Source organism: Drosophila mojavensis, unplaced genomic scaffold (assembly GCF_018153725.1).
Source record: "Drosophila mojavensis isolate 15081-1352.22 unplaced genomic scaffold, ASM1815372v1 contig_122, whole genome shotgun sequence".
Lineage (NCBI taxonomy): Eukaryota > Metazoa > Arthropoda > Insecta > Diptera > Drosophilidae > Drosophila > Drosophila mojavensis.
In genome coordinates, this window is record NW_025318652.1 from 74904 (window position 1) to 100378 (window position 25475).

The 25475-nt window shown below is 38.5% G+C and overlaps 1 protein-coding gene and 2 non-coding genes across 3 annotated transcripts in view; 2 read left to right on the forward strand and 1 right to left on the reverse strand.

The window, feature by feature from the left end:
- LOC6577758 (semaphorin-1A) overlaps positions 1 to 23457 on the forward strand; it is a 66270-nt gene extending 42813 nt beyond the window's left edge. Inside the window, 16 exon segments of the mRNA XM_044010610.1 lie at positions 4410 to 4514; positions 5509 to 5597; positions 6069 to 6210; positions 6288 to 6409; positions 6534 to 6614; positions 8015 to 8160; positions 14318 to 14400; positions 14948 to 15091; positions 15184 to 15295; positions 15759 to 15901; positions 15971 to 16099; positions 17373 to 17580; positions 17639 to 17909; positions 17988 to 18041; positions 21030 to 21102; positions 21973 to 23457. Of these exon segments, the coding sequence (XP_043866545.1) occupies positions 4410 to 4514; positions 5509 to 5597; positions 6069 to 6210; positions 6288 to 6409; positions 6534 to 6614; positions 8015 to 8160; positions 14318 to 14400; positions 14948 to 15091; positions 15184 to 15295; positions 15759 to 15901; positions 15971 to 16099; positions 17373 to 17580; positions 17639 to 17909; positions 17988 to 18041; positions 21030 to 21102; positions 21973 to 22895 (2825 nt within the window). The 3' untranslated portion in view covers positions 22896 to 23457.
- On the forward strand, positions 2128 to 2199 carry Trnad-guc. The gene has a single exon. It is a non-coding gene; the product is annotated as a tRNA-Asp (tRNA).
- On the reverse strand, positions 2380 to 2451 carry Trnad-guc. Its single transcript has one exon. It is a non-coding gene; the product is annotated as a tRNA-Asp (tRNA).
- Positions 23458 to 25475: the final 2018 nt, after the last annotated feature.

Consider the following 25475-nt stretch of genomic DNA (forward strand, 5'->3'; position numbering starts at 1 on the left):
AAAAAACCAATTAGATGCAAGCACGGTCCCAAAGAGAACAAACGATATAGTCAAAGACGGCGAAACCAAGCAGAATGGGAAAGTAAGGAGGAGTGTGAACGTCGAAAACTTTTCGTGTTCTGTCGATATTGTGACAGGCAGCAGCAAGGGTATGGGAGGGTGGCGCAAATACGGCCGGAGTGGTGGGTGGAGCATTTGGGGGGTCGGTGCCGTGTTTATAGTGCGCCTCGTTAGCCGGCAATGGCGACCAGCAACAGCGACAATGGCAACTCTGGTCGCGATGTAAATTGCATTTCCATTGTTAATTACCAGCGATTCATAAATTTTACATTTGCCCTTTGACCTCAACGCCCTGTGGCACACCCCGTTTATATGGCGCTGCCAAAGGCTGTGATTACTCAAGCATCATGCTTGGCTGGTTAATTTTATATGTATGCAAATTTCGTAGTATGAAAGCTCGACAAACAGCATCTCGAACCCTCAAATGTGAATATGCTCTAAATTCTCATTTAACAAAAAGCCAAATCTCTTGTAAATGGACTGTGATTAAAAGCACAATTGACTGCTCTGATTTGTTGTTCTGTCTATAATGCTTGGCTAATTTATCATAGACGAGAAGGAATATGATGGAAATCTTTACATTCATTCATAGACCTCATTTTGGGCAACTCAGCCGTGAGAATTGGCTTTCTTTTTCTTTTTTTTGGGGATCATTATTATGCCTCGTTTCGTATTTCAATTTGGGAAATTTGCATTTTCTAGCAATTTCCTAGGAAAAAAGTTTAATGACAAAACTTTAAGCTCTGGTTATAGCTTAAAGCGGTTACTTGCCGACAAAGCTGACACGCCCAATCCCGGCCTCACGCCCATTCTCGCTTCCCCTGTGCGCATATTTAGCAAATGTTTTTATTGGCCGTTAGCTTCACCTGGCCCATGCTGGCGCCCGCAGCCAGTGCACTTCAGTTGCTCGCCGCTCTCCGCCTCCCCCTGCCCCTGGCGCGCTCATGATAGAAAATTAGCATTCGTTATTTATCACCACCACGAATGGGAAATTCGCTGCCAGCAGATTCTATGAAGAGCGAACGAACGCTTTTACTTTTCACTCACCGCGTGACTTTTACAGCCTCTTAATTTAAACAGCCGCCCGTTAAGGGGCGGCTCCGGGCATGTTATGGGCGCCTGGGGGCGCCAGCGCGGCGAGGCGGCTGGCGAGTGGCAAAATTAATTTGTACCAGACGACATTTTTAATGTATGCCCGTTCTGCTTTCTGCTTGCTGCTGCTGCTGCTGCTGCTGCTGCTGTCGACTCGCATTTGGAGTTTTGTGTTGCGTTTCTTTTTAGTTTGCTTTCGACATTTTCATTCTGTTGCGCTCTTGTCACGTAATTCAAATTTTATATTCACTTTCGGAAGCTGCCCCCAAACGCACCGCCACCCCGGCCCCCCTTTGGCGTGTGTACACGTGTCTGTTTGCGTGCGTGAGCCGCTGTGGCATTGTAAATTTTATCGATTTACCGCACAGATTTCACACCCTCCGCAATCCACAAAAGTCCACAAATCCCGTCCGCTCGCTCGCCTGGCTGCGTGTGTACGTGAATTAACATGAAATTATAATTCACGCATCAAATTCATGTAAGATTTTTTTATAATCATGCAATTTTCACAGTTTTGCATAAATTGTTGGACAGTTTGCGGCATTTGTGTGTCCAAACTGCCAGCTAACCCTACACGCTGAGCCGCTGGCTTAGGCCCCATCACAATATGTTGTCAATTTGGTGGGGCTTTTAGCCATATTTGATGAGGCATTTGGAAAATTGTTCGATTATCCGATAATAGCCAGCAAACACAAATACCATCAGATTTGCAGCCTTAATTCAGGTGAAAAATTAATGAATATGTATGTGTATTCAGCATTTTTATATGAACATTGAAAACAAAAAAACAAAACAAAAAGAATTTATCAGCTGTGCGTATTGCGCTAAAAATATGCTTAGATTAGATTTAATGTTATCTAAATCAAATTTATTTATAGCTCTTAATAAATGCATATTATTTAATTATATTAGGTTCTATGACATTAAAAATGTGTTATCAGAATGTTTGATAGATTAGGCAAAAATCCGTCAGCGTCCTCGATAGTATAGTGGTTAGTATCCCCGCCTGTCACGCGGGAGACCGGGGTTCAATTCCCCGTCGGGGAGAGGCAACGTGAAGTTGTTTTTTCTTTTAATTTTAATTTTTAATAATATTATTAGTTAAAGTAGGAAAAAGAGAAGAAAATAATTTGATATAAATAATATAATTAATATATTATTAATAAAAATTAAACTCAATCTAAATATGTTTATAATTTTTAATTTAAAAAAAAAAATTGTACATTCCTCCCCGACGGGGAATTGAACCCCGGTCTCCCGCGTGACAGGCGGGGATACTAACCACTATACTATCGAGGATGTTGATCGGCGGTGGCGTAAATAGCCAAGTTGTTCTTGCTTCAGCCCTGCCGCGTCTAGAATTTCTATTTAAATTGAGGAAATGTGGTCTTAGTTTCTAATGTCGGTATCGTGTACAATAGATTTGATAAATTAAAAAGATAATTTATTGTCAAAGTTTCATTATTTTTCCTTCGGGTGTTGCTGAGTGCTTTGGTTGTATTACTCTGTGTGTGTGTGTGTATGTGTATCTCTGTGTGTGGGTAATTACACAAAATTTTAAAGAGAGCAAAATAACCTTAGCTTGTTTGCAATAAGGGAAAACGTCTACGGGCTGCCTTGTCAGATACCTGACAAACCCAAACATTATGCAAAAATTTCAACAGACTGTTGGAAGATTTGTTTCAACGTCCAACCGAATCGTGTGCCCGAGCACACTCTGCTGCCGTCCGCCTTCACCGTCCCTTTCGCTGGCCCTGTGCTACTTGTAGATGCAACGATAATGTGGCGTTTGGCTTGCTCGACTCGCCGCTGTTGCTCTCGAACTTTTGGCCAAAGCGCCAGCGGGCAAAGCGCACAAAGCCAACATAGCAATCGATTCTGTCATTGAGCCGTCGGCTGGCAATGAGCTCCATTGGACAGCCGCAGTGTTGGGGGTGCGGCTGCTGTATTGGGCCGAAGGCAAAACCATTTCCGGCCAGACAATAAACGGGCAACGCAGCCAGCTTGCTGGGCATTTCCGGTGGCCCGATCTACTTGTTGTTGTTGTTAATGTTGTTACCGCTGCTATTGCTATTGCTGCTCTGTGTATTTATTTTCTTTTTCTTTTCGTTTTTTTGTTGCTGTTGTTGTTATTGTTGTGTTTTTTCATATTTCTTTTGCTCGTGGAATTGAAGTTTGACAATGCCAAAGCCAGCAGGCAGTCACAGGCACTGGCGCAGGCTCAGGCAGTCTGGCAATTCCGTAAGTAAAAAGTTGAGGCAGAAAAAACTCATTTATCTTGCGCTGTGGCAAAGAGAGAGAGAGAGAGGGACACTTCACTGCTCCCTTCTGGCCGCAGGGCAATTCAATGTCGCCGAAGACATGTCAAAAGTTTTGCTGCCGCTTCTGTTGTATTGTGTGTTGTGTTTTCTCGTTTAACTTAATTAAATTTTCCTCGCAAATTCGCATTTTCATTTTGGTCCGCATGTACACAGCGTTGCGTATGTGTAATGAGCGCAAGTGCCGCAGAGAATAAAGCAACAATTGATTAAAATTTTATTGTTTTTATTCGCTTGGCTCGGCTCGACTCGACTCGACCCGACTCGGCATTGGCCCGGTCCGTCGACCTAAAACAAATTTCTTAGTAATACGTAATTTGTGTCTCTTGCTATAGCTCTGGCTCTGTCTCAAATCTTTTGCATATTTTAGTTACGTAAATTGGCCCAAGCTAACAGTTTGCCACGCCCTCCTCCGCCTGTCCTGGTCCTCCGTCCATGCGACACGCAAAATAAAAGTTTATTGCATTGCAAATGTGAGCTAAAATTTGCACATAAAAAATATAATTTACACTTAATAAAATGCGACGTGTAATTGACATTTATTAGCGCCATTCTTGGTCGCATTTCTCTTATATAATGCGCCTAAAATTTTTACAAGCAGATAATAACGATACTTTGGATTATGCATAACAAATTTCCAGGCGCGATTTATGCGCGGCTATAAAAGTGCGCGGAAAGCGTAGAAATTTGATGGGCAAAATATTTACCGTAACTGATTTTTAATTGACTTGAGATTGATTGAAGGAAGAGGTGCATTAATTTATCAAATAATTTCAATTAAGGTGAACTATTGCTAGACACGATTTGGCTGCATTTGTATATGACTTTAACTAGCTTTTCAACTTTAATAAGCCGTTTTCTCATATTTTTAAGTCTTTATAAATATTTTATTTATTTCACAGTATAATCAAACAATTTCTCTCCTTCTGCTTTTTCCAGACAACGAATTATACTCAGGCACTGTGGCAGATTTCAGCGGCAGTGATCCGATTATCTATCGTGAGCCTCTCCAAACGGAACAATATGATAGCCTCAGTCTCAATGGTAAGTTGTTTACAACATTTCCAGCTCCCAGCTGCAGCACGCCTTATCTTTAAGAGCCTCCCACTGGCACTCGTCGTAATTGAAATGTCGGCTCTGTTATGATTATTATTGTGCAGTCTGCTCTCTCTATATTAGCGAAATGCTCGCCACTTGAATTGAATTAAGTCCGATTGTGAGAGTTTTTGTGTGTGTGTGTGTGTGAGTGTCTCACATCACAGTGGTCTCTCCCAATGCTCGGGCAGCCATTGATTCGAAGTCACACTGCGCGCTGTTGCCTTTTGCATATTTCAGGCGCTCGACGCTACGATTTTCATATGGTCAACTTCCATTAACTGAATAGACATGACAGCTTTGACTGCCCGCCAGTTGGTTGTCCTTTACTATTTTGAGATATATCAAGCTCATCCATCGGCCGTTTCGCTTTATGCGCATTCTGAATAATTTATGCCGCCTCGCGTTGCAGGTGACTCTCTGGCCAAAGGCTCTTAAAGTTATGTTTGCCAAATGGAAACTGGCCATCAAGAGTACAATATGCACATAGACTTTAAAGAATATTATCTGCCATTTTCAAACGGAAATTTCATTCATATAAATCAAAGAATATTCGTTTTACTACATACTAACTTTAATCTGGCTTGGCTTTCACATCTTAGCCTTGAGCTATATATATATGTATATGTATGTATTTGTTATCATTTTGCAAATATATGTCAGATTCTGTATGCATATATGTATGCATTTGAGTTCGCATAAAATTTTATGCTTCATGCGCTACGCATTAAATTTAATGTCTAAGACTGACATTCGATATCGATCCGATTCATCCGCACGACTTTCATATAAATTCTGTGAGAATCCTATGAGACTGGTTGGTGACCATAAAAATTGTTAACAGCCAAAACTATAAATGGAATTTATGACTTAACTTTTTAGCGCATTTGCTCATCTCTGAGTTTTATTCTATATAATTTCATATATTTTTCCCAATTTGCAGCGCCAAATTTTGTGAGCTCATTTACCCAGGGGGATTTCGTCTACTTCTTCTTTCGGGAAACGGCTGTGGAATTCATCAACTGTGGCAAGGTGAGTACCGCGAATCGATCGGAATATGCTGGCAATAGACCAAAATTAATTCGTATCGACAACAAATGTAATTGGTTAGATTGGAAGAGTGAGAGGGAATGAGAGAGAGAGAGAGAGAGCGAGAGAGCGAGCGGATATGGCTCTATCGCCGCCATATTGGGCGGCCATTTTGCTCGTGTTTGCTTTATGCGTACACACTTCCGGCTCGTGCTTTGGCTTTGACCATGGCTTTGGCTTTGGCTTTGGCTTTGGCTTTGGCTTTGGTCCAACGGCCAAATACAGTTATCGGTTTTGGATTTTACCGGCTATTTGTTTATGGGCCGCGTTTGTTGGTTTTCTATTGGGATGCGACCACATCAATGGACCGATTAGCTGCATTTGCCGCCCTTTTCGACTCTCGTTCTCTTTCTCAGTTCTCGTTATCCTCGTTCGCCTGCACCCGATTAATATTTATCTTTTCTGGCATTTCAGGCGATTTATTCGCGCGTCGCACGCGTCTGCAAATGGGATAAGGGCGGCCCGCATCGCTTTCGCAATCGTTGGACCTCGTTCCTCAAGTCCCGTCTGAATTGCTCCATACCGGGCGACTATCCGTTCTACTTTAATGAGATACGTAAGTGGCTGGGCATAGCTTTGAATTTGATTCACATGAAATTTTATATATACATATATATATTTTGTTGCCCACAGAATCGGCTAGCAATCTCGTCGAGGGACAGTACGGCTCCATGAGCTCCAAATTGATTTATGGCGTTTTTAATACGCCAACAAATTCAATTCCCGGCTCAGCGGTTTGTGCTTTCGCCTTGCAGGTGAGTGCACAATTACGATTTACCTGAACTGCGGCCCAGACCTTAACTTGTGTATATTTCTCCCTTTCACTCGCTTCCTTCTCAACCCTTTTCATCCACCATCGCATGCTGTTGCTAACCGCAGGACATTGCCGACACGTTCGAGGGACAGTTCAAGGAGCAGAGCGGCATCAACTCCAACTGGCTGCCAGTAAATAATGCCAAGGTGCGTACCACTATTTCAGTTATCAATATATACTACACTCATATATATGTATATACGTCTGCAAATATAATATTGGGTGTGGTTCGGTTAATGCTCACTTTCACATCGAAAGCGGAAAAGCAGTTAAGCGCAGCTGTTTCACAATTTATGGCCACAAGAAAGCAAAAAAAAAAAAAAAAAAAGAATAAATGTACTTTTCTTTTGCCAAAAATTTGCATTTGAATTACGAATGTATTTGCCGAAATGGCAGTCAGCTCTGACTGCACATGCTGCTAACGGCTGGCATTTTGGTTTTTGGCCAACGGAATTTGCGGTTCATGCAAAGCCAAATTAGAAATTGAAGATGTTTGAAATTCGAAACAATGGCCGTACTTTGAAATGCGTAAAACTTTTAATATAACACTGGAAGAGCTCACAGCAGCAACCGCTGCCCGACTGTCTTGGTAGAGGGCTTTAGTACTGAATAGAAGCTATAATAAATGGAAAGGAGGAAAGTAGAATTTAACTCTTTACCAGAATTATGATAGAAACAAAACCGAATTATGAATAAGGTCAGCCAAATTGTAAAGCTGCAAAAGATGTAGAATATGTAGAATATTCATGTAATCTACAGACAGCTATTTTATATATGTCGCTCCTCCACAAAAAACCCCGTTCTGAATGATATAGCTGTTGCTAAACTAATGGATTATGTAATAGAAAAGTGTCTCTTCTGTCAATTTCAATTTGATATCATTTTTATGATATTGTGCACGAACAGCCAATAAGCTAGCATTGTAATTACTCTGCCCACCAGAGTCATATAATCATATACATACATTTCATACAAGGCAAGACTTGTTGTTCTGTACTGTCAACCATATGACCAATACATCCTGTATGGCTATAAAAGGAGTTGCCTGATGCTTAATAATTTCCACACATCACACACGAATCAGCGAAGTCAACATGCGAGCGGGCATTTTCCGCTGGCGATTCATAAACCAAATCATTGCCAAAACAGAAAGCTCACAGACAGCGAGCACACACACACACACACACACATACACACGCAGACAGACACACTCGCACAAAGGACACTTTCCGGCGCTGCTTTGTCCGTCTGCACTTGGCCGTGCTGAGCAATTTCCGGAACGTTGTGTACGGGTATTTGTTACGAGCAGCGCGAACGCCGCAAATGCAATTTATACGCTCCCTTCTGTGGCAAGAAATGAGGAGCAGATAGAGCGGGCAGCAGGCCAAGGAGCAGCTATAACTGACCGAGCATAACCATAACCATAACCACATTGCAGTCATATACTGAAGGATACTAATAATTTATATTAAATCTCTCATTCTCTTTACTCTCTTTCTCTGTGCCTCATCTCCGTCTCTCTGTCCTCGTCATGGACTTTTTTTAGGTGCCCGAACCGCGTCCTGGCGCCTGTCACAATGATTCACGTACGCTTCCGGATCCCACATTAAATTTCATCAAAACACATTCGCTAATGGACGAGAATGTTCCGGCATTTTTCGGTCAACCGATTTTAGTGCGGACGAGCACAATGTAAGTACTTTTCTCTCTCTCTTTCTCTCTCCCACACACACACAATCTCTCTATATGTATATAAACATATATGCAACGCTTTCTTCTCCAGCTTATAGTGCTGCGGCAATGTAAATATTATTGCCAAAAACTATGCGCTCATAACTTAGTTGAGGACGTGGGCGTACTTCGGGTCGGGATTGGGGCGGAGAGCTGGGCATGCATTCCATGTGTGAATGGCAAAAAACTTTAACTGTCACTGCAGCTGGCATTGCTGCCGCTGCCTCTGCTCCTGCGGATGTGGCCAAGTGAATACGTGACGAACCAATTTCAGTGCTCCACAATTCAACTAATTTCATTTAAATAACAAATTCCTCGCCATCTGATATGCTACAACTTTTCGCATGCAGCTGTCGTAATCGCTGCTGCAGCTCTAAATTGGCTTTAAAAAAAAAAAAAAATATAGCCATTTCTAGCCAAGAGCTTTCAAATTGAAAGAATTGACAGACGAAAGCGTGTGAAGTTGTTGAGTGAAACGATATATATATTTATATATTTCAGTTAGATATACATCTTTTATTTTCTTGCATTTAAAATGCACATATTTTTTCAATACTAAAAAAAATATATAATTGCCAGAAATGGATTTAAAATATTTAAATATAATAAATAGTCAGCCTCAATATTCTCAATATTTAAAAAAATTTAATTGCATAAATATATTTTTAATATTTAATATATTAAATAGTCCAGATGGACTATATAGATAGCCAGATGACTATCTGTATAGATAATTCACAGGAAGTTAGTTAGCTTCAATATTTTTCATATATGCGACAAACATTTGGTTTTTGTTCTTCAAGTAAATTTCGATTCGTTTCCCAGAAAGTTGTGTTTTAAATTCAAACATTTTCCCAGAATTTTGCTTGAATTTGCCTTAAGTAATGTAATTGTAAATCAATACTAAATCAAAATATTAATTTCCATTTATGCTGAAGAACTTCAAAGGTTTTTTTATACTTCTTGAAAAAGCTTTAAGAGTCAGCATATGCACTCAAAATGCTTGCGCCACAATGAAATCATTTTGCTCAAAAAGAAAGCATACTCTGTGTATGTATTCAAACACACACGCACACACACACACCCACATTTACTCTTTATATAGAAATTGGCTTTTGAAGCATCAAGAAATGTTTCAGCTGGTCCAGCTGGGTCGGAGCTTGTGTCTGGGCCTTTTCTGCATGCTCATAAATTATTTTCAAGACTCTCTCGCAGACATGTGGAAATTTAAAAATTCAATTTGGCAACTTTTCCATGTAATTGAGCCACAATTACGGGCTGCTGAGACGGGGCGACGGTAAACTTTAAAGAGTAAATCATATGCAAGCCACTGAGCAGAGCGGTGCTAAATGGCAGCGTGGTGTGTCGGTGTGATAGTGGTGCCGACGGCACCTGCTGCGGCTGCTGCTGCTGCTGCCGTTGCTGCTGCAGTCAAGCGATAGTTTGAACCAAACGAACCGAGCCAGCCAGAAGGAAATGCATGGATGCGCTGAGGCAACCCGTAACGAAAATATGTATGCACAACTGAATAAATTAGAATGAAATATGGAACACGTAGGACCGGAACCAACTGCCAGCCAAGGAGCCACTCAACCACCCAAAACCAAAGCACAAACCCCAACCTCCCACACACACACATGAGGAGACCACAACAAATGCTGTGTGCGGGCGAGTGGCATTAGCGAAGTGGTTGCGTGTCCTTCCGTTGGATGCTGGCGAAGGACTTGTTCGTTTTTGGCCATATACTTGCACTGCAGCTGACTTATTGTGCTTTTGGCCAGATCTGCTCACAATAAGCGCGATTTGAGAGGGCATGCATCAGAATTTAATCATGCCCAGCGCAATTGAAAAGCTTAAAAGTTACGCTGAAACTTATTTGCCAACCCAATTGATACTTTTTCCAGTTTATTTTTTATTTTTTTTGGCTTGTCCCAGCGCGTAAGTCGGTCATGCACAAGTGCACAGTAGCTTCAATCGCAGTTACAGTTGCATTTGTCACACACACACACACACATACATACAGTTGATAAACTCGCCAAATCCTTTGGCCTGACACGAACCGCAGTTAAAGATGATGAAAGTCACAGCTGAGCGAATGTGCTAGATGTGCTGTAATGCTACAGCTGCCAGGCAGCATCCAATACAAGATTTGTGTGTTTATCTCACATTTATTGAGCTTATTTTCCAGAGCTGACAAGTTTAGCTGCCAAAATTTGTTATCATTGAATCAAGTCGCAGACGAGAATGAGAATGAGCACGAGAGTGGAGCAAACTGAAAGCAGATTGCAATGGACTTACTTAAAGGCAACCTCAGCTGTCATTCGTGAATCTAGAAATTCAATAAATTTTGATTCGTTGAATGTGAAATGTTCAATAATATTTATTAATATTATTTTTTGTCAGATTTATAAACACCACGCTTACAAAAATAAATAAAATTTAATAATATTATTCATATATTATATGCACTGATATATATTGTTAAAATTTAAATTAGAAACTCAGTGAGCAGTTTAGCTGCCTCTGTATATGGACCTGTCTAAAGATGTGATAAGCTGCATATTTATGCTGTCTGTTTTAGTGGATATAAATTAGTTCAGCAAGTCCATTTACAAAGACAGCTAAAATGCTCTTAAAGCATCAAAGCCCACACAAATTTGTTGATCAAATATAAAATATGACGCAAATGCGAACGAGGCAGAACCTGGAATTGGTGCCAAATAATTTGATAGGTTTTCGATTTTGGTTTTGTGTTTCTGTGGCATTATTGAACACAAATGCCGAAATCAAATCAAAAATGAACAAAATTTTTTACATTTGGCTAAAGCATAAATTTATTATAATTTCATTTGAGCAAAAACATTCTTCGGGGGCATTGTGTGTGTGAAATAAATCAGCATATAGAGCTAGGAAGTCGCATGTATGTAGCCAGAAGTAGCACACACACACACACACATACAGTTACACGAATGCACACACTCAAACCCCGTAGGATACTCATTTGCATATGCCAGGGGAGGCTGGACTCTGGCAGGGCCGGACTCTGCCGGGGTAGGGCCGAGTTGGCAGCGTCAAGAAAGTTTCCTATATAACTGAAAAGTTTTAGAAGCTTCACAAAAGTTAAATGCTTCAAGTTGCAAGTCGCTGGGGTCAGCGTCTCTGTAACAAATTGTTTCCTGGTCGGCCCGGAAGTATCCATACTCGACAGATTTCTGCCAGCTGGTTGACCATATCCTGGCCATCCTTTTTTGCCTGACAGGAGCAATACCATTGTCAGATCCAGTGCCAGGGCCAGTGCCAGTGCCATTGCCAAGGTGGCAGCCACAATGCTGTTGTGTGTGCTTATCTTATCGGTCAAGTTTTTATACCTCTGCCACTTTTACTGTCATGGCCTTTATCATGCATGTCCTTGCCCGCCGGCTGCTGCTCAGCCACAGACTCGCAACGACACCGTGAGCTTTGGCTCTGGCTTTGCCCACACTAATTTCATTCCATTACGAATAGAGTTGACTTCCACTTGTGACCCTCATCGCTGTTGCTGCTGCTGCTGCTGTTGTTGTTGTTGTTGTTGTTGTTGTTGTTGTTGTTGTTGTCAGCAGCGCCGAGTCTAAGCTCATCGGAGCGACACAAAAGTTGGCAAAAATTGTGCAAGTTTCAATTGCCAGCTGCTAGCAGAAGAACCCAAACCCTAACCTGCCCCTCTAAAGCTGTCCTTTTCTTTGCTTTTCTTTTCTCTTCTTCTATTTTTTCCATGTATCTTCATTCTATTTCATTTCGTTGCTGTTGTTGTTGTCTTTCGTGCTGGCATGGCCTTTTGCCATTTTGTAATTTTCGGCCAGCAAAAGTTGTTGATTTTTTTTTTCTTCCTTTTTGGCAGCACTTTTGCATTGCCATTCATTGGACTTTTGTCCCCGTCATCCATTTCTGCGTGTTTCATTCTTGTTTGCACTCATTTCGTATCATTCCGTTGCTTTTGTTGCTCTGGGAATTAATTTATAAGCCGCCTCAACTTTGCTTTGAGCGCGCTTTCCATTAAATATTATATATATTTATTTATTCTTTCTTTAATTGAAAACTTTTACTGCCCAAAGAATGATGAACATGATACAAAATAAGACCAAACCTAGCTTAAATTTATGTATATTTATTATAATAAACTTTTCTAATTATATTATATATTAAATAAAATAAAAATATATAAAATGTATAGCTTTAAAAAAAAAAAAAAAAAAAAAATATATATATATATATTATATGTATACAAAATTTTGCTGAACTTTGTTGCCCTCCCCGCCCAACCCTCTTTACCCTCATTATTTTGCCTTTATTCATTCAACCAATTTAAAGTTCAGATTAAAATATTCTCATTCTGTCTAGTAATACCCTGTATAGTTTATCTGATTTAAAACTGATATTTCGAATAGATCAACCTACTAGACAAACAGTATGCGAAATCCTGCTGCAGTTCGAAACGAGTTTGGATTCTCAAATATATTCGCTTGCCATTATTATTTCACAATCAAGGCCTATGGGATCTGTTGGCAAACTTTTTCAATTTGAGTTTAAGCTCGGGCCCTATCTGGGCCCGGCACACACGCATTAGTTTATTCCCAGCTCTCGGCACACATAGCCGGCGAGACGGACCGCAACAGTCAACACAAAATGGAGGCCATTTAAGCCAGATGGCTGGGTCGTTGCTGGCCAGACCAAAAAAGCGATGCAATTCTTTGGCCATTTAGAAAATTGGGAAACATAACTAAAGCTCAAAAAACTAGATTTGTTAATTAACAATAAAACAATGCACAATGCCTGCCATACACGCTTCGTCCAGTTGGACCCATTTGATGTTGCTGCCATAGCTGTTGCTGCTGCTGTTGCTGCTGCTGCTGTTGCTGTTGGTGCTGCTGTTGCTGTTGCTAAAGTTGTCCATGGCGAGCATTTGCATTTAAATCGAGGCAACAACTGACACACAGCTCAAATACATAAAATCGTTGCACAAAAAACAACAATAGACAAGGCAGCCAAGCGCACAGCCACAAATGTTGCTTGCAACAAGGACAAAAACAACAACAGCAGCAGCAGCAACAACAACAACAACAATAGCAAAGCTAACGTTCAACATTTTTGTGGTGAAATCAGAGAGAAATTTCCGTTTTTATTTTCATGTCTTTTGTTGCTGTTCGCTCGAATATGTTTTTACATATAAATACAAATGCACAAACACACACACACACACACACATAGCAGCAGCAATTGTTGCTGCTGCTGTTGCAGTTGTTGCTACCGCTGTTGTGGTTTTCTGCCATTCTGTTTGTCATTCTCACCATTGCTGGCTAGCGACCAGCTATACCTCTCTCCCTCTCTCTCTCTCTTCCTCTCTCTCTCTCCCTCTCACTCTCTCTCTCTCTCTATATCTGTCTCTCTCTCTCCTCTCCTGTCTGTCCTTTATTAATGGTGTCTAACCGAAAAACCAACCGCCTATCCAAAAAGTGTTCTGTTGTGCCACTCAGCGCTGGCAGCATTGACATGTTGTTTGCGGTTCCGATTTGTGCATAGAACTAAAAAACTTTGATAAGTAGACTATTAGATAGATAGGACGAGGCAACAATGATAGTCCTTGCTGCATATTGCAGAATGCTATAAGTGTTAACAGAAAACAAGCTCTTTAAGTTTTTAAAATCTTAGCCAGACTTAAATGTGACTCAATCATTTATTATTGCTGATACATATGTAGTATCCCAACGGGTTTTAGACAAATAAGGGTAAAAACCTATATATTATGGCGACTCGTTCATAGATTTGTTAACAAATAAAATTGATTAAAAATATCCATTTTAGCGTTTCTGTATTGAATCTAATTTAAAGGATAAATACTATGATTTAATAAATATACGCTTTTTTTTACTGAGAGCAGGAGAGGTATAATTATTCCCCATCTTCTCCATCATCTCTCCAGCTTTGGCATATCTGCGGCGGAGCCCACAAATTGCTTTGTTCTTGGCCCGGTAGGGCTGGAACAGACAGCAACAGACCCCTTTTCATAGGATAATATTTACTCTTAAAGCTTACGCCAACTTCAGAAGATTAATTTTCATATTTTTGCTCTATTTACTTACAGTTATCGCTTCACACAAATCGCAGTTGACGCACAGATCAAAACGCCCGGCGGCAAGACGTATGATGTGATTTTCGTTGGCACAGGTGAGTCGCATTCGACATGGCCAATTGTCGAGGTCCCCAGGGTCAATTTTCGCTTGACATCGATTGTCGTTATGGTTGATATCAGTGTCTGAATGTGCTCCCAAAGGATATTGGTGTCTGTGCGCTGATGTCGGGCGGGCATATAGGCTATATGTATATGCATAGATATATGAATGTTATTATCCAGCAAATAGTATATCTAGCTATTAACATAGAACATATTTAGCTGGAAATGTCTTTTTTTTCTGGAATATATTTCTTCTTTAAAGGTATTTTTATTGAATATTCAAAGAATATTCCTATATATAAATATATTCTAAATTAAACAGAATATCTGGAATATATTCCTTGAACATAATTTCTAAAGCCCTACCTAAGCAAAAACAAATTTAATAAATGCCTTGTATTCATTAGAATCATTTTAGCTAGGATATATAGTTTATTGCTGATAGGATTCTTATCAGTCTAGCCTGGAAGTTTTAAATTATAGAAACGACTTTAACTTAAATTTCTTCTCTTTCTGTTTTTTTTGCTTTTCTCAATTCAGATCATGGAAAAATTATAAAGTCCGTGAATGCTGAATCAGCTGATTCGGCCGAAAAGGTGACATCGGTGGTCATTGAGGAGATCGATGTGCTGCCCAAGAGTGAGCCCATACGCAATTTGGAAATTGTGCGCACTATGCAATACGGTGAGTGGAACGGGGCAGCAGACCCATCCAATAAGAGTCAATTAAAAATGGAATGTGTAACGAGCTCTCATTGTATCAAATACGATTCGCAGATCAACCGAAAGATGGCAGCTACGACGATGGCAAATTAATCATTGTCACGGATAGTCAGGTGATAGCCATACAACTGCATCGATGTCACAATGACAAAATCACCAGCTGCAGGTAAGCGTCATACACCTGCTGAGCACGGAGAAAAACGAAATGTAGTATACCAAATACATACATATATGAAACAGATTGAAGCGACGCGTCGCGACAGCTGCATCAGCAATTGCGACAGCAGCAGCAGCAGCAGCAGCAACAACAGCAACAGCAAAAACAATGACATTTTTATTTCATGTAACAATTTGCGTGACTTTCAAGCGTAGTCTGCCAGACAGAGCAGGAGTTAGTGACAGAGAGAGATAGAGTGGAGATAGAGAGGAAAACAGTATCTCCAGCCATTTGTCCGTCTGCAGCTGTTGCTGCTGCTTCTGCTTCTGCTGTTGCTGTTGCTGTTGCTGCTGCAATATGCTAGCCCTTTATGCGCATTTATGGCGTTTTACATTTCACAATTTGCAATATGTTTACACCATTGCCATTTGAGCATTCCTCTCAAGAGTCCACCATCTCTTACCGTTTGCAGTGAGTGCGTCGCATTGCAGGATCCATATTGTGCCTGGGACAAAATCGCTGGCAAGTGTCGCTCCCATGGTGCGCCACGTTGGCTGGAGGAGAACTATTTCTATCAGAATGTGGCGACCGGTCAGCATGCAGCCTGTCCCTCAGGTGAGTCACACACACACACACACACATTGATTTAAATTAAAGCTCTAACTGTGACGTATTTGGCTTCAGGCAAAATCAATTCAAAGGATGCCAACGTGGGTGAGCAGAAGGGCTTCCGCAATGACATGGATTTACTGGATTCGCGTCGCCAGAGCAAGGATCAGGAAATCATAGACAATATTGATAAGAATTTTGAAGGTATGACATATACATATATGTATATATACATATATATGTACCTTGCTATCACTCAGATTTTGTTGTAGCACAGCCAGTAAATATACATATTTTATTTACCCGTCGTTTGTCATTTTTTAAATCACATTTTCATATCACTCAGGTTTTTCCCTATTGCACGCCAGGTGCTTGCCAGGCAGCCAGCCTGCCAGCTAGCCAGCCAGCATGAGCATGCCCTCACCTTCACCTCGCCTGCATGCTGACATCTGTCCTTTGCTTATTGCCACTTCATGCTTTTCAATTTCAATCAACATTTACCCAGCACTTTATTCTAGTTGCTTTATTATCATCATCAGCTTGAATGCAGTTTAACAGTAAACGTATTTTCATTTTTTTCTCCATCCTTTTCACATTTTTTATTTTATCATCACTTAAATATCTATGCCATGCTGTTATATGAGCAGAAGTTTGTATTATATGAGAGTGTGAACAGTGGGTGGTATAGAGCTATGTAGTATAGGTTAGATGATTAATGATAGAAACTACAAATCTTGGTTTATATGGTATATATGTAGATATCTCGATCGACAACAAATTTTTATTGTAAATATTATAAATATAAGAATTTTGGAATAGTTATTCCATATCAGGTGAAAAATAGAAAACTAGCAGAAGCCGTGGCATTCATAGACCACTTTATATATATAAATATATTTTATTGCATGCCATTTCTAATTTTCTTACATTTAAACCTTGCTTGTATTTTCGTAAACCCATACATATTAATAGTAAATGTATCATATTTTTAATCCGTAAATTTTGTTATTTTATAAGCTCAATAATCTCTAATCACTTTCGATTTAATTCAACTTCAACTAAACTTGTGAATATTATAATCCAAAAACTATTTAAATCAATTGATGTTGTTCCTTGTATTAACTCGTTTTTGTCTTCTTCTTGTTCTTGTTTCATTTCATTTATTGATGTTGCAACGTTAAAAAACCATGCGCTATTTTGGGCGTTATTCGTTGTGTTTTCGATGTTTGGATGTTTATTGCTGTGGTTACACATAAAAAAAAAATAAAAATAAAAATATAAACAACTGTAAACGGATTCTGTGTACACGTAATCCTACTTTCAAACATGACCCTGACAAATATCTGTTATATAAATATATACACGTTGTGATGTTCGATGTACCAATTGGATACACTCTCTCAAAATCGTATCGTAATATAATATGATTAAATTGGATCGCATTTTAAAATGTATCCACTGCATTTACTAATCAAAGGCCCACAAATTTCTGCAGATATTATCAATGCACAGTATACGGTCGAGACTCTGGTTATGGCCGTGTTGGCCGGCTCGATATTCTCGCTGCTGGTTGGCTTCTTTACGGGCTACTTCTGTGGCCGTCGCTGCCACAAGGATGAGGATGACAATCTGCCGTATCCAGATACGGAATACGAATACTTCGAGCAACGTCAAAATGTGAACAGGTGAGTGGCCATTGTTATAAGAATTGATTATGGCTAGCTAACTGCTCTCTTCGAATAGTTTCCCGTCGTCGTGCCGCATACAGCAGGAGCCGAAGCTGCTGCCACAGGTGGAAGAGGTGACGTATGCGGAGCCGGTGCTACTACCGCAGCCACCTCCGCAGAACAAGATGCACTCGCCAAAGAATACCCTGCGCAAGCCACCCATGCACCAAATGCACCAGGGCCCCAACTCGGAGACACTCTTCCAGTTCCAACCAGACGGCTATAATACCCAGCAGACATATCGCGGACGGGACAACTTTGGCACACTGCGTTCGCATCAGGTGATGGTGAGTCCCAGCATCCCATGAGATGAAAGGCAGCTTCCATTTTAGAGCAACATTAACTCATTCCTTTTCTACTTGCAGGGCGACAACTATAGACGCGGCGATGGCTTTTCGACCACGCGCAGCGTCAAGAAGGTTAGTTCCACATTTCGTAGTGCCTGTTGTAAGCGTTTGACTACGTTTCATCTATTTATATATATTTTGATTTGATTTTGATTTTCATTGTATACTGATCTCTAATATCTCTAATCGTATCCATTGAGCTCTATTTGATGTTGTTGACATTTTGACATTTAGTATATATACTTAAACGAATCCTTGTGGTGCGCTTGTATTTGATTGAACTCTCACTCAATCGTCGATTGGTGTATTTCTTAGACTCACTTTTCAACTTGTTGTGCGTGTCTCCATCTCTCTCTGTAACTATCTATCTTACTATCTATCTGTGTGTGTGAGTGTGAGGGTGAATGTGTATCTATATCTATATATATTGTATCTGTATGTATGTATGTATGTCTGTTTGTGTGTACTCTAGTGCTAAAGTCGTATTCACGCTTTGGACTAAAAGCTGTTCACATCACCAGCAGCCATTTGTCATTCTATTCTGTTGATTTTCATTTTCAAGTCTTGCAATATATTTTATTACTCACATCCTAGCTGCATGCTTATGTACTTTAAATGTTTCATTTACTGAGTGTCTATTATCATGTTCATGCCTTTACTTACATATACAAAATATTATTGATAAAAATCTGTAAATAGGTAATATGCCGAAAATGCTTTAAAATTTAAATATCAATATTTATTTTGTATTATTTTTAATAAACGTAGTAAAAGAAACAGCCAGAAAATTTCATTTACATTAAAAATATATATTATTATCAAAAATTAATTTTTAATTATTTATTTTTGTATAAATTGTTTTTTTTTTTTATAAAATAGTTCTTTTCCTTTCTATATACTATATACATATGTAAAGAATATTTAAAAAATTGTTAATTTACCCGTCAATTTTACTTCATATAAATCTTTATAGAATGCTAAATTATTTGATGCAGTTATTTCATTTCCGTTCGTATTCTCATTATTTGATATTTGATATATTTAATATATTTTGTGTAAGCAAAAGCATATATTCTAATAATAGAAGCATAACTCAAATAATAAAGAACTATAACTCAAGTACATATCGAACACAATCATCCCATTCATTTAGATAATTATATACATATATGTATCTAGCTGTGCATATCTAACTTGGTTCGAGTCCATTAGCCCATTTGCATGCCCATGAATATCAAACGTATGTTCATATTCTCTCTCCATACACTACATACATATATATCTAAATCATGTACATTGTTCCATTATTCTGATTCTCAGCTTAAAGTTGTCTGGGGTTTGTTTATTGTACGAATTATTGTTTGATTTCGCTGACGTTATAGAAATACACCAATCTATCGACATGGGCGATTGCGATTCTTTTGCAGGCGTCTCTCTAAGCATTTTGTATAGTTGAATCTTTTCTGCTCTAAGACATATTCTACTCTAAGCTCTAAACTCTATTGCTGAACTACTTTTCCACATACAAAACATACTTAACACGCTGAGGCTATCTATCGATGATGGCTGATGGCCGAGCAACTGTCAAATGTGGACAACACCAAGCAACCAAAATACCAAAACTCTATCTATCTTTTCTTCTTCTTCCCTTTTTCATTAGGTTTACCTTTGAGACGGGAGTGGGGCGGCTGAAACCAGTCAGGGACTAATTACCCAAAATATGGTAAATACTCACGAATAACTAAAGCAAATTTTAGTTAACTTTTGCTTTGTTTTCAATTATTGGAAATTGTTGAATTTATCTTATTTTTTATTGTCTTTGGTTATAAATTTTAATTTAATACATTTTTTTATTTGTTTATTGATACGGCTGACAAAATTCGCTCAATAGCTGCAGTGTGGATACCCTCGATTGCGAGATCAACTGAAATTCGAAACTCAAAAGTAATTTGCAAAAACAGATTTTGGTCCAAATTTTGTTGAATGGTTTTCTCTGCAATTCGGTTTGATCACCTCTAAATCTTCTCTCTTTCTCTATTTCAACTTATATCTTATACAACCAGCACAGTTTAATCGAAATTTGATTCTTTCTCACGAGTAAACTGTAAATTACGTTATGGAATGCAAAGTTTTCATTTTTTGATTTTTGAAACAGACCGCGAAACATTACATTGAACTTATCTCAGACAAAAACAAGAAATTCTGAAACAGCTTATAGACCTCGCCCAGTCAGTCAGCCAGCCCGCGCCCAGCTCGACGCTTCGTTGCCATTTGCCAGCGGAAGGGTTACAATTTCTGTGAAATCGTTAATTGATCGACCATATATCGATGATCGATTATCGATCTTTCGTATGCCTGCGTCTCTGCGTGTATGAGCTGTGTATGCCTGTTGTGCTCTCTCTGTCTCTCTCTCTCTCGCTCTGTAACCCAATCCCTATCCACACATGCCTAATCTGGCAACCCTCGAACTATTCTTCTGCATGGGCGTTCCAGCACTTTGCGTATTAGCGATAAACTACACTCGATCCAAAACGATAAACCAATTAGCCAAAGAATGTGTGTGCATTTGAACCTAGATACGTACATATTCCCAATATGATTATGATAAATGTATTTGTAATACTTCTAATATACCATCTAATACAATTACCCACACAGAAACATAGAACTACTCGTAATACTCACTTAATGTAATGCCATTAAATCTTTTCAGTTTATTGCTTGCAATTTACAATTACATACGAACTTTTATTTAGGTTATACGTCAAGTAAATCAAAGATCAGAAACCTTAAAGACACTCCAAAATTTTATAAGTTGTGGCATTTGACATGATATAAGAACTGAGCATTGAATCTCAAGTGCTTGATGCTATTTGATTTCGATCTTTGAAGCATTTTATTTTATTTTCGTTAGCCAAATCAGATAACACTTTTTTTTTTAGTTTTAATATCGATTTCACTAAAAGTAAAGTACAAGTTTCTCAAGTTTTTTTTTGTAAGAAATACAATTTACAATACAAAAGGAAAAAATATAAAACGATTGTATATCACCACTCCTAGGCTGTAAGCAACACAAATACACGAAACAGAAGTCTTGGTCGCGCAAGAAGACAGCCGCCCCGTCATGGTATTGGTAAGTTTTTCTGTTCCATTTTACTGTTTTCAGTTTCGAGTCGTATACTACGCACACACACACAAACACACGCAAATACACATGAAGATTAACGTAATAAGTCGATCGAATTTGAATTGAATTCGTCCAGTTTCAATATCCTTCATAACTTCTAAACTGTCAATATCTCTCTGTCTCTCTCTCACTCTCTTTCACTTTTTCTGTCTGTTTTGCTGTCTCTCTCTATGTATTTGATGAACAAAATTAATTTTTGATTTAAATAATAGTTTGTTTTCTTATTACACATTTTAAATGACAATTTTTTATAAATAACAGTTGATATATAGTTGATTTAGTAACTTTATTTTTGAAAACATAATATTTGGTATTTTCCTTAAAAATATAAATACACAAAAATTTTTAAAAACTAAAAATTAACTAAATATTCAGTGACTGTATATTACTATTTTAATTTTCTTTTATTTCTATGTTTTCATATATATATATTCTTATTTTAAATTTATTATCTAAGTGTGTATGTGTGCGCGTGTCTGTATATTTGTGCATGTTGCAACATACTCAATGTTATGTAAAAAGTATTTAAAATAGATTTGAGAAAAAAAAAAGAATATGACAACAGTATTTGCAGTAAATATGTATTTTTCTATGTATTTATGTATACGTATTTGCCTTGAATATATCTCTATTTGTGTTGTTGCAACATGTACTTGCTCATGTGTCTGTCTATATATGTGTGTGTCCGAGCGTGTGTGTGTGTGTGTATTAAGTTTGCATAAGCACTCTCAACACCTGACCACTGAACTCAATTGACCTGCTTTTCCTTTCTATTTCTCCGTTTTTTTTTCGTTTTGTTCGTTTCTGATATTGCAGTAACTCAGCACCGTTCAAATAGCCCGCAGCAGCAGCAGCAACAACAACAGCAGCCGCACTCCAGCTCCGGCTCATCGCCCGTAATGTCGAACAGCAGTTCCAGTCCAGCTCCGCCATCGAGCAGCCCCAGTCCGCAGGAGAGCCCCAAGAACTGCAGCTACATTTACCGTGATTGATTGATATGTAACACCAAATCGATGCCACTCATCCAGGCGTTGCCCACGCCCACGCCTACGCCCACACCAACGCCAACGCCCACTCAACCAATGCACCATCAACAACAACAACAAGAGCATCATCCGCAGCAGCAGCAGCAACAAAAACAACAACATCAGCTGGCCAGCAGCAAACAGTTGGCCAAATCTATGCCCGTCACGCCCATACAGCCGCAATCGCCCACAGACCCAACGGCCGCCCATTTCATGCTGATGCCACGTTCCCCCTCATACGAGCTGTACGAGCCGCGACCCGCACTCTTTCGGCATGCCCACTCGGATGCCACATTCCATATGCCACCCTATGATGGCGACGACGACGACGAGGACGAGGATGACTTGGATGACGGCGATGTAGACACCTCATCGCTGGCCATGATTACGCCGCCGCCGCCCTATGACACGCCTCAGCTAGCGCTAGCTACCGCCTCTGCACCTCCATTGCCACCGCCGCGTCGATTTCGTTTTGGGAATCGCGAGCTGTTCAGCATGAGCCCAGGCACGCCCAAGTCCAATGCCATTACGCCCACAAAGCTCAGTGCCGCTGCGGCGGCCATGTTTGCGACGCCGCAGATGGCGCAGCTGAACCGCAAGTGGGCCCATCTGCAGCGCAAGCGTCGACGGCGCAACAGCAGCAACGGCGACTCCAAGGAACTGGATAAGCTTGTTCTGCAGTCCGTCGACTGGGATGAGAATGAGATGTATTAGCGGCAAAAACGTCAATCGATTCCAATGCCCAACTCCAAACTGTACTTGTAGCAATCTTAGCATATACAAATATAGATATATACATATACATATATATATGTATATATAAACATATATATAACTTACATATATAGCTCACAAATCGTATCGATAGTATGTGAAATTTGTACTTTCTGTAAATTATATTAGCCTGCGATACACACACACATTTATACACACATTCATATACATAGATAAAAGCAAACACACATTTTATAGACATAGAAAGTTTGGAGTTTATACACATATAATTTTGGCCAGTTTTAGATGCGACTTTACATTCAGATTACCAAATGCAAAAGCATTCTTATAATAAAAATCAAGGAATAATAGTAAAGCCAATCGATGAATCGATGCGTGTGGGCAATTATATATAGATGAGGATTGTCTTTGGCGTATACAGTAATCGATTTCCATGTCCAATATGCCAACTGATATGCATTGTTATTGGATTCTGTTGTAATTAATTTAAATTCTGCTTAGTAATTAAAAAAAAAAAAATAAAACAAAAATTATAAATATATATTTTTTAATTTAGCAAATTTATTCGATTTATTTATTTTACAAATTATACACAAAAATTATATTTTTTATTAATTTGTTTATTCTAATAATTCGATTTTGAGTTTAGTAATTATTTAAATTATTTAGTGGATCTTCTTGGACAATCCTCGGGGCGAATGACATGAAATTGCTTACTAGATAAACGGGCATGGCTTAGTTATATATACATATATATTTGCATACGTATATAGTGCAGTTACAGTTCAGAAAGTTATTTTTTTTTTATTTTGCTATAAGGATATGTATGTATGTAGATGCATACCTATAGTATGTGGGATATTCGCGCATTCACCCAACTAAGCTTAGTCGCAATAAAGTGAATAGTTTGCATTTTTTGAAATTATTAAAGATTTATGATACATATATATATTATACACAACAAACAACATTGAGGATTATACACTGTATTTATAAATAGTTATATATACATATATGCATGCTTACACGAAGAGCTGCTAATTATACGACTATGGATAAGTGTGAGTAGGCATCAGCAGGAAGATTTGTTGTCAAGCAAACGCAAGAACTACGAAGACAAGTAAAATTGTTGTTAATTAATACACACTCACACACATACACACAAACAGAAAGATATGCAGATATACTCGTAAATTAGTGAACTTGTACATTTTTGAATGATATAAAATGCGAAAAAGCTAGGGATTTTCAATACAGTTTGTAAATAATATTGAAATACATGAAAACTTGTGTATTTAACAAAACAAAAGGCGCCCATATTCAAATCTTACAAAATTATTATACAGAACATAACATTTTTCGCATTTAAAGAACAAATAAACAGAAAAAAAATAGTAAAAATATACAAAAAAAAAAAAAAAAAAAAAAAAAAAAAAAAAAAAAAACGAAACGCTTATTACCGATTTATAAATAAGAAAAATACCAAAATAGTAAAAGAGAAACAGAAAAAGTATAAGATATACTCAGTGCATACTTACATACATACAAATATTTAATCCAAATTGTTGCTCCTGTTTTTGCTTTGTCACGTTTGTTTACCTTGACTTTTGATAACGATTACAATCTACATATGTACATAGAAACTGAATTGTGCATTTCTTTTTCAATCAAGATATGCGCAAACTTTACAGAAACTGCCAACAGCTTAAATTTCACAACAGGCAACGGAGCGTTGCTTATAACTTTATTAAAAAACCTATATAAATACAAATATATAGTTATATATTGAGATATATATATAAGGCTAACGGCTAACAGTAGTTGACTTTCTAAACACACGATACCTACTATCACATAACAAAGCGAAATAACTTGGCAGAAACCAACTTTGTTTGTCCTATGAAATCTCAGATACTCGACGTATGTGTTATCGGTCAATTTGATTTGCAGCCTTACGCTATTCGCTCTCTCAATTGCATGCAAGTACAACAGCAATTGATCTAACCATAACGAAACTTGTATAAAATGTATAGCCATTAAACGCAATATGATTAGTGAAATGTATAACTGTACATATGTGCGATATATGTGCCATAAATAGGGAAGGAAAAGGAATGAAACGATGAAACCCCATTTTGCTAACGAATAATGCATTATTCTATTCCAGATTTATACACCTGCTTTTGATCTGATTTTACATTACAAATTCAAAGAAAAACTCCGTTTTTGACGATACTATACACAAAGTTTGTTCTTTATAACAAATATGATAGAGAATCAGCTCTATCTCCATCTACTTTTCTTTCTGATTTGCATTTCTGTTATAATACAGTTTTTAATAAAGTGATCGATCAAAAGATATTGAAAAGCATAACGTAACATTAGCTATAGAGACTTTACAACTATACTAGAATATGAAATCGAAATTTTTGCAAATCTTCAAGAGTAGGTCGTTGGCTGAATTGCAAAGTGAAACACGTTTCTCTTTCATAGTATAAGCCAATCGAATAAGAAAAGATATTTTGTATAAAGCTTAAAAAAAAAAACCTTCAAGACAAC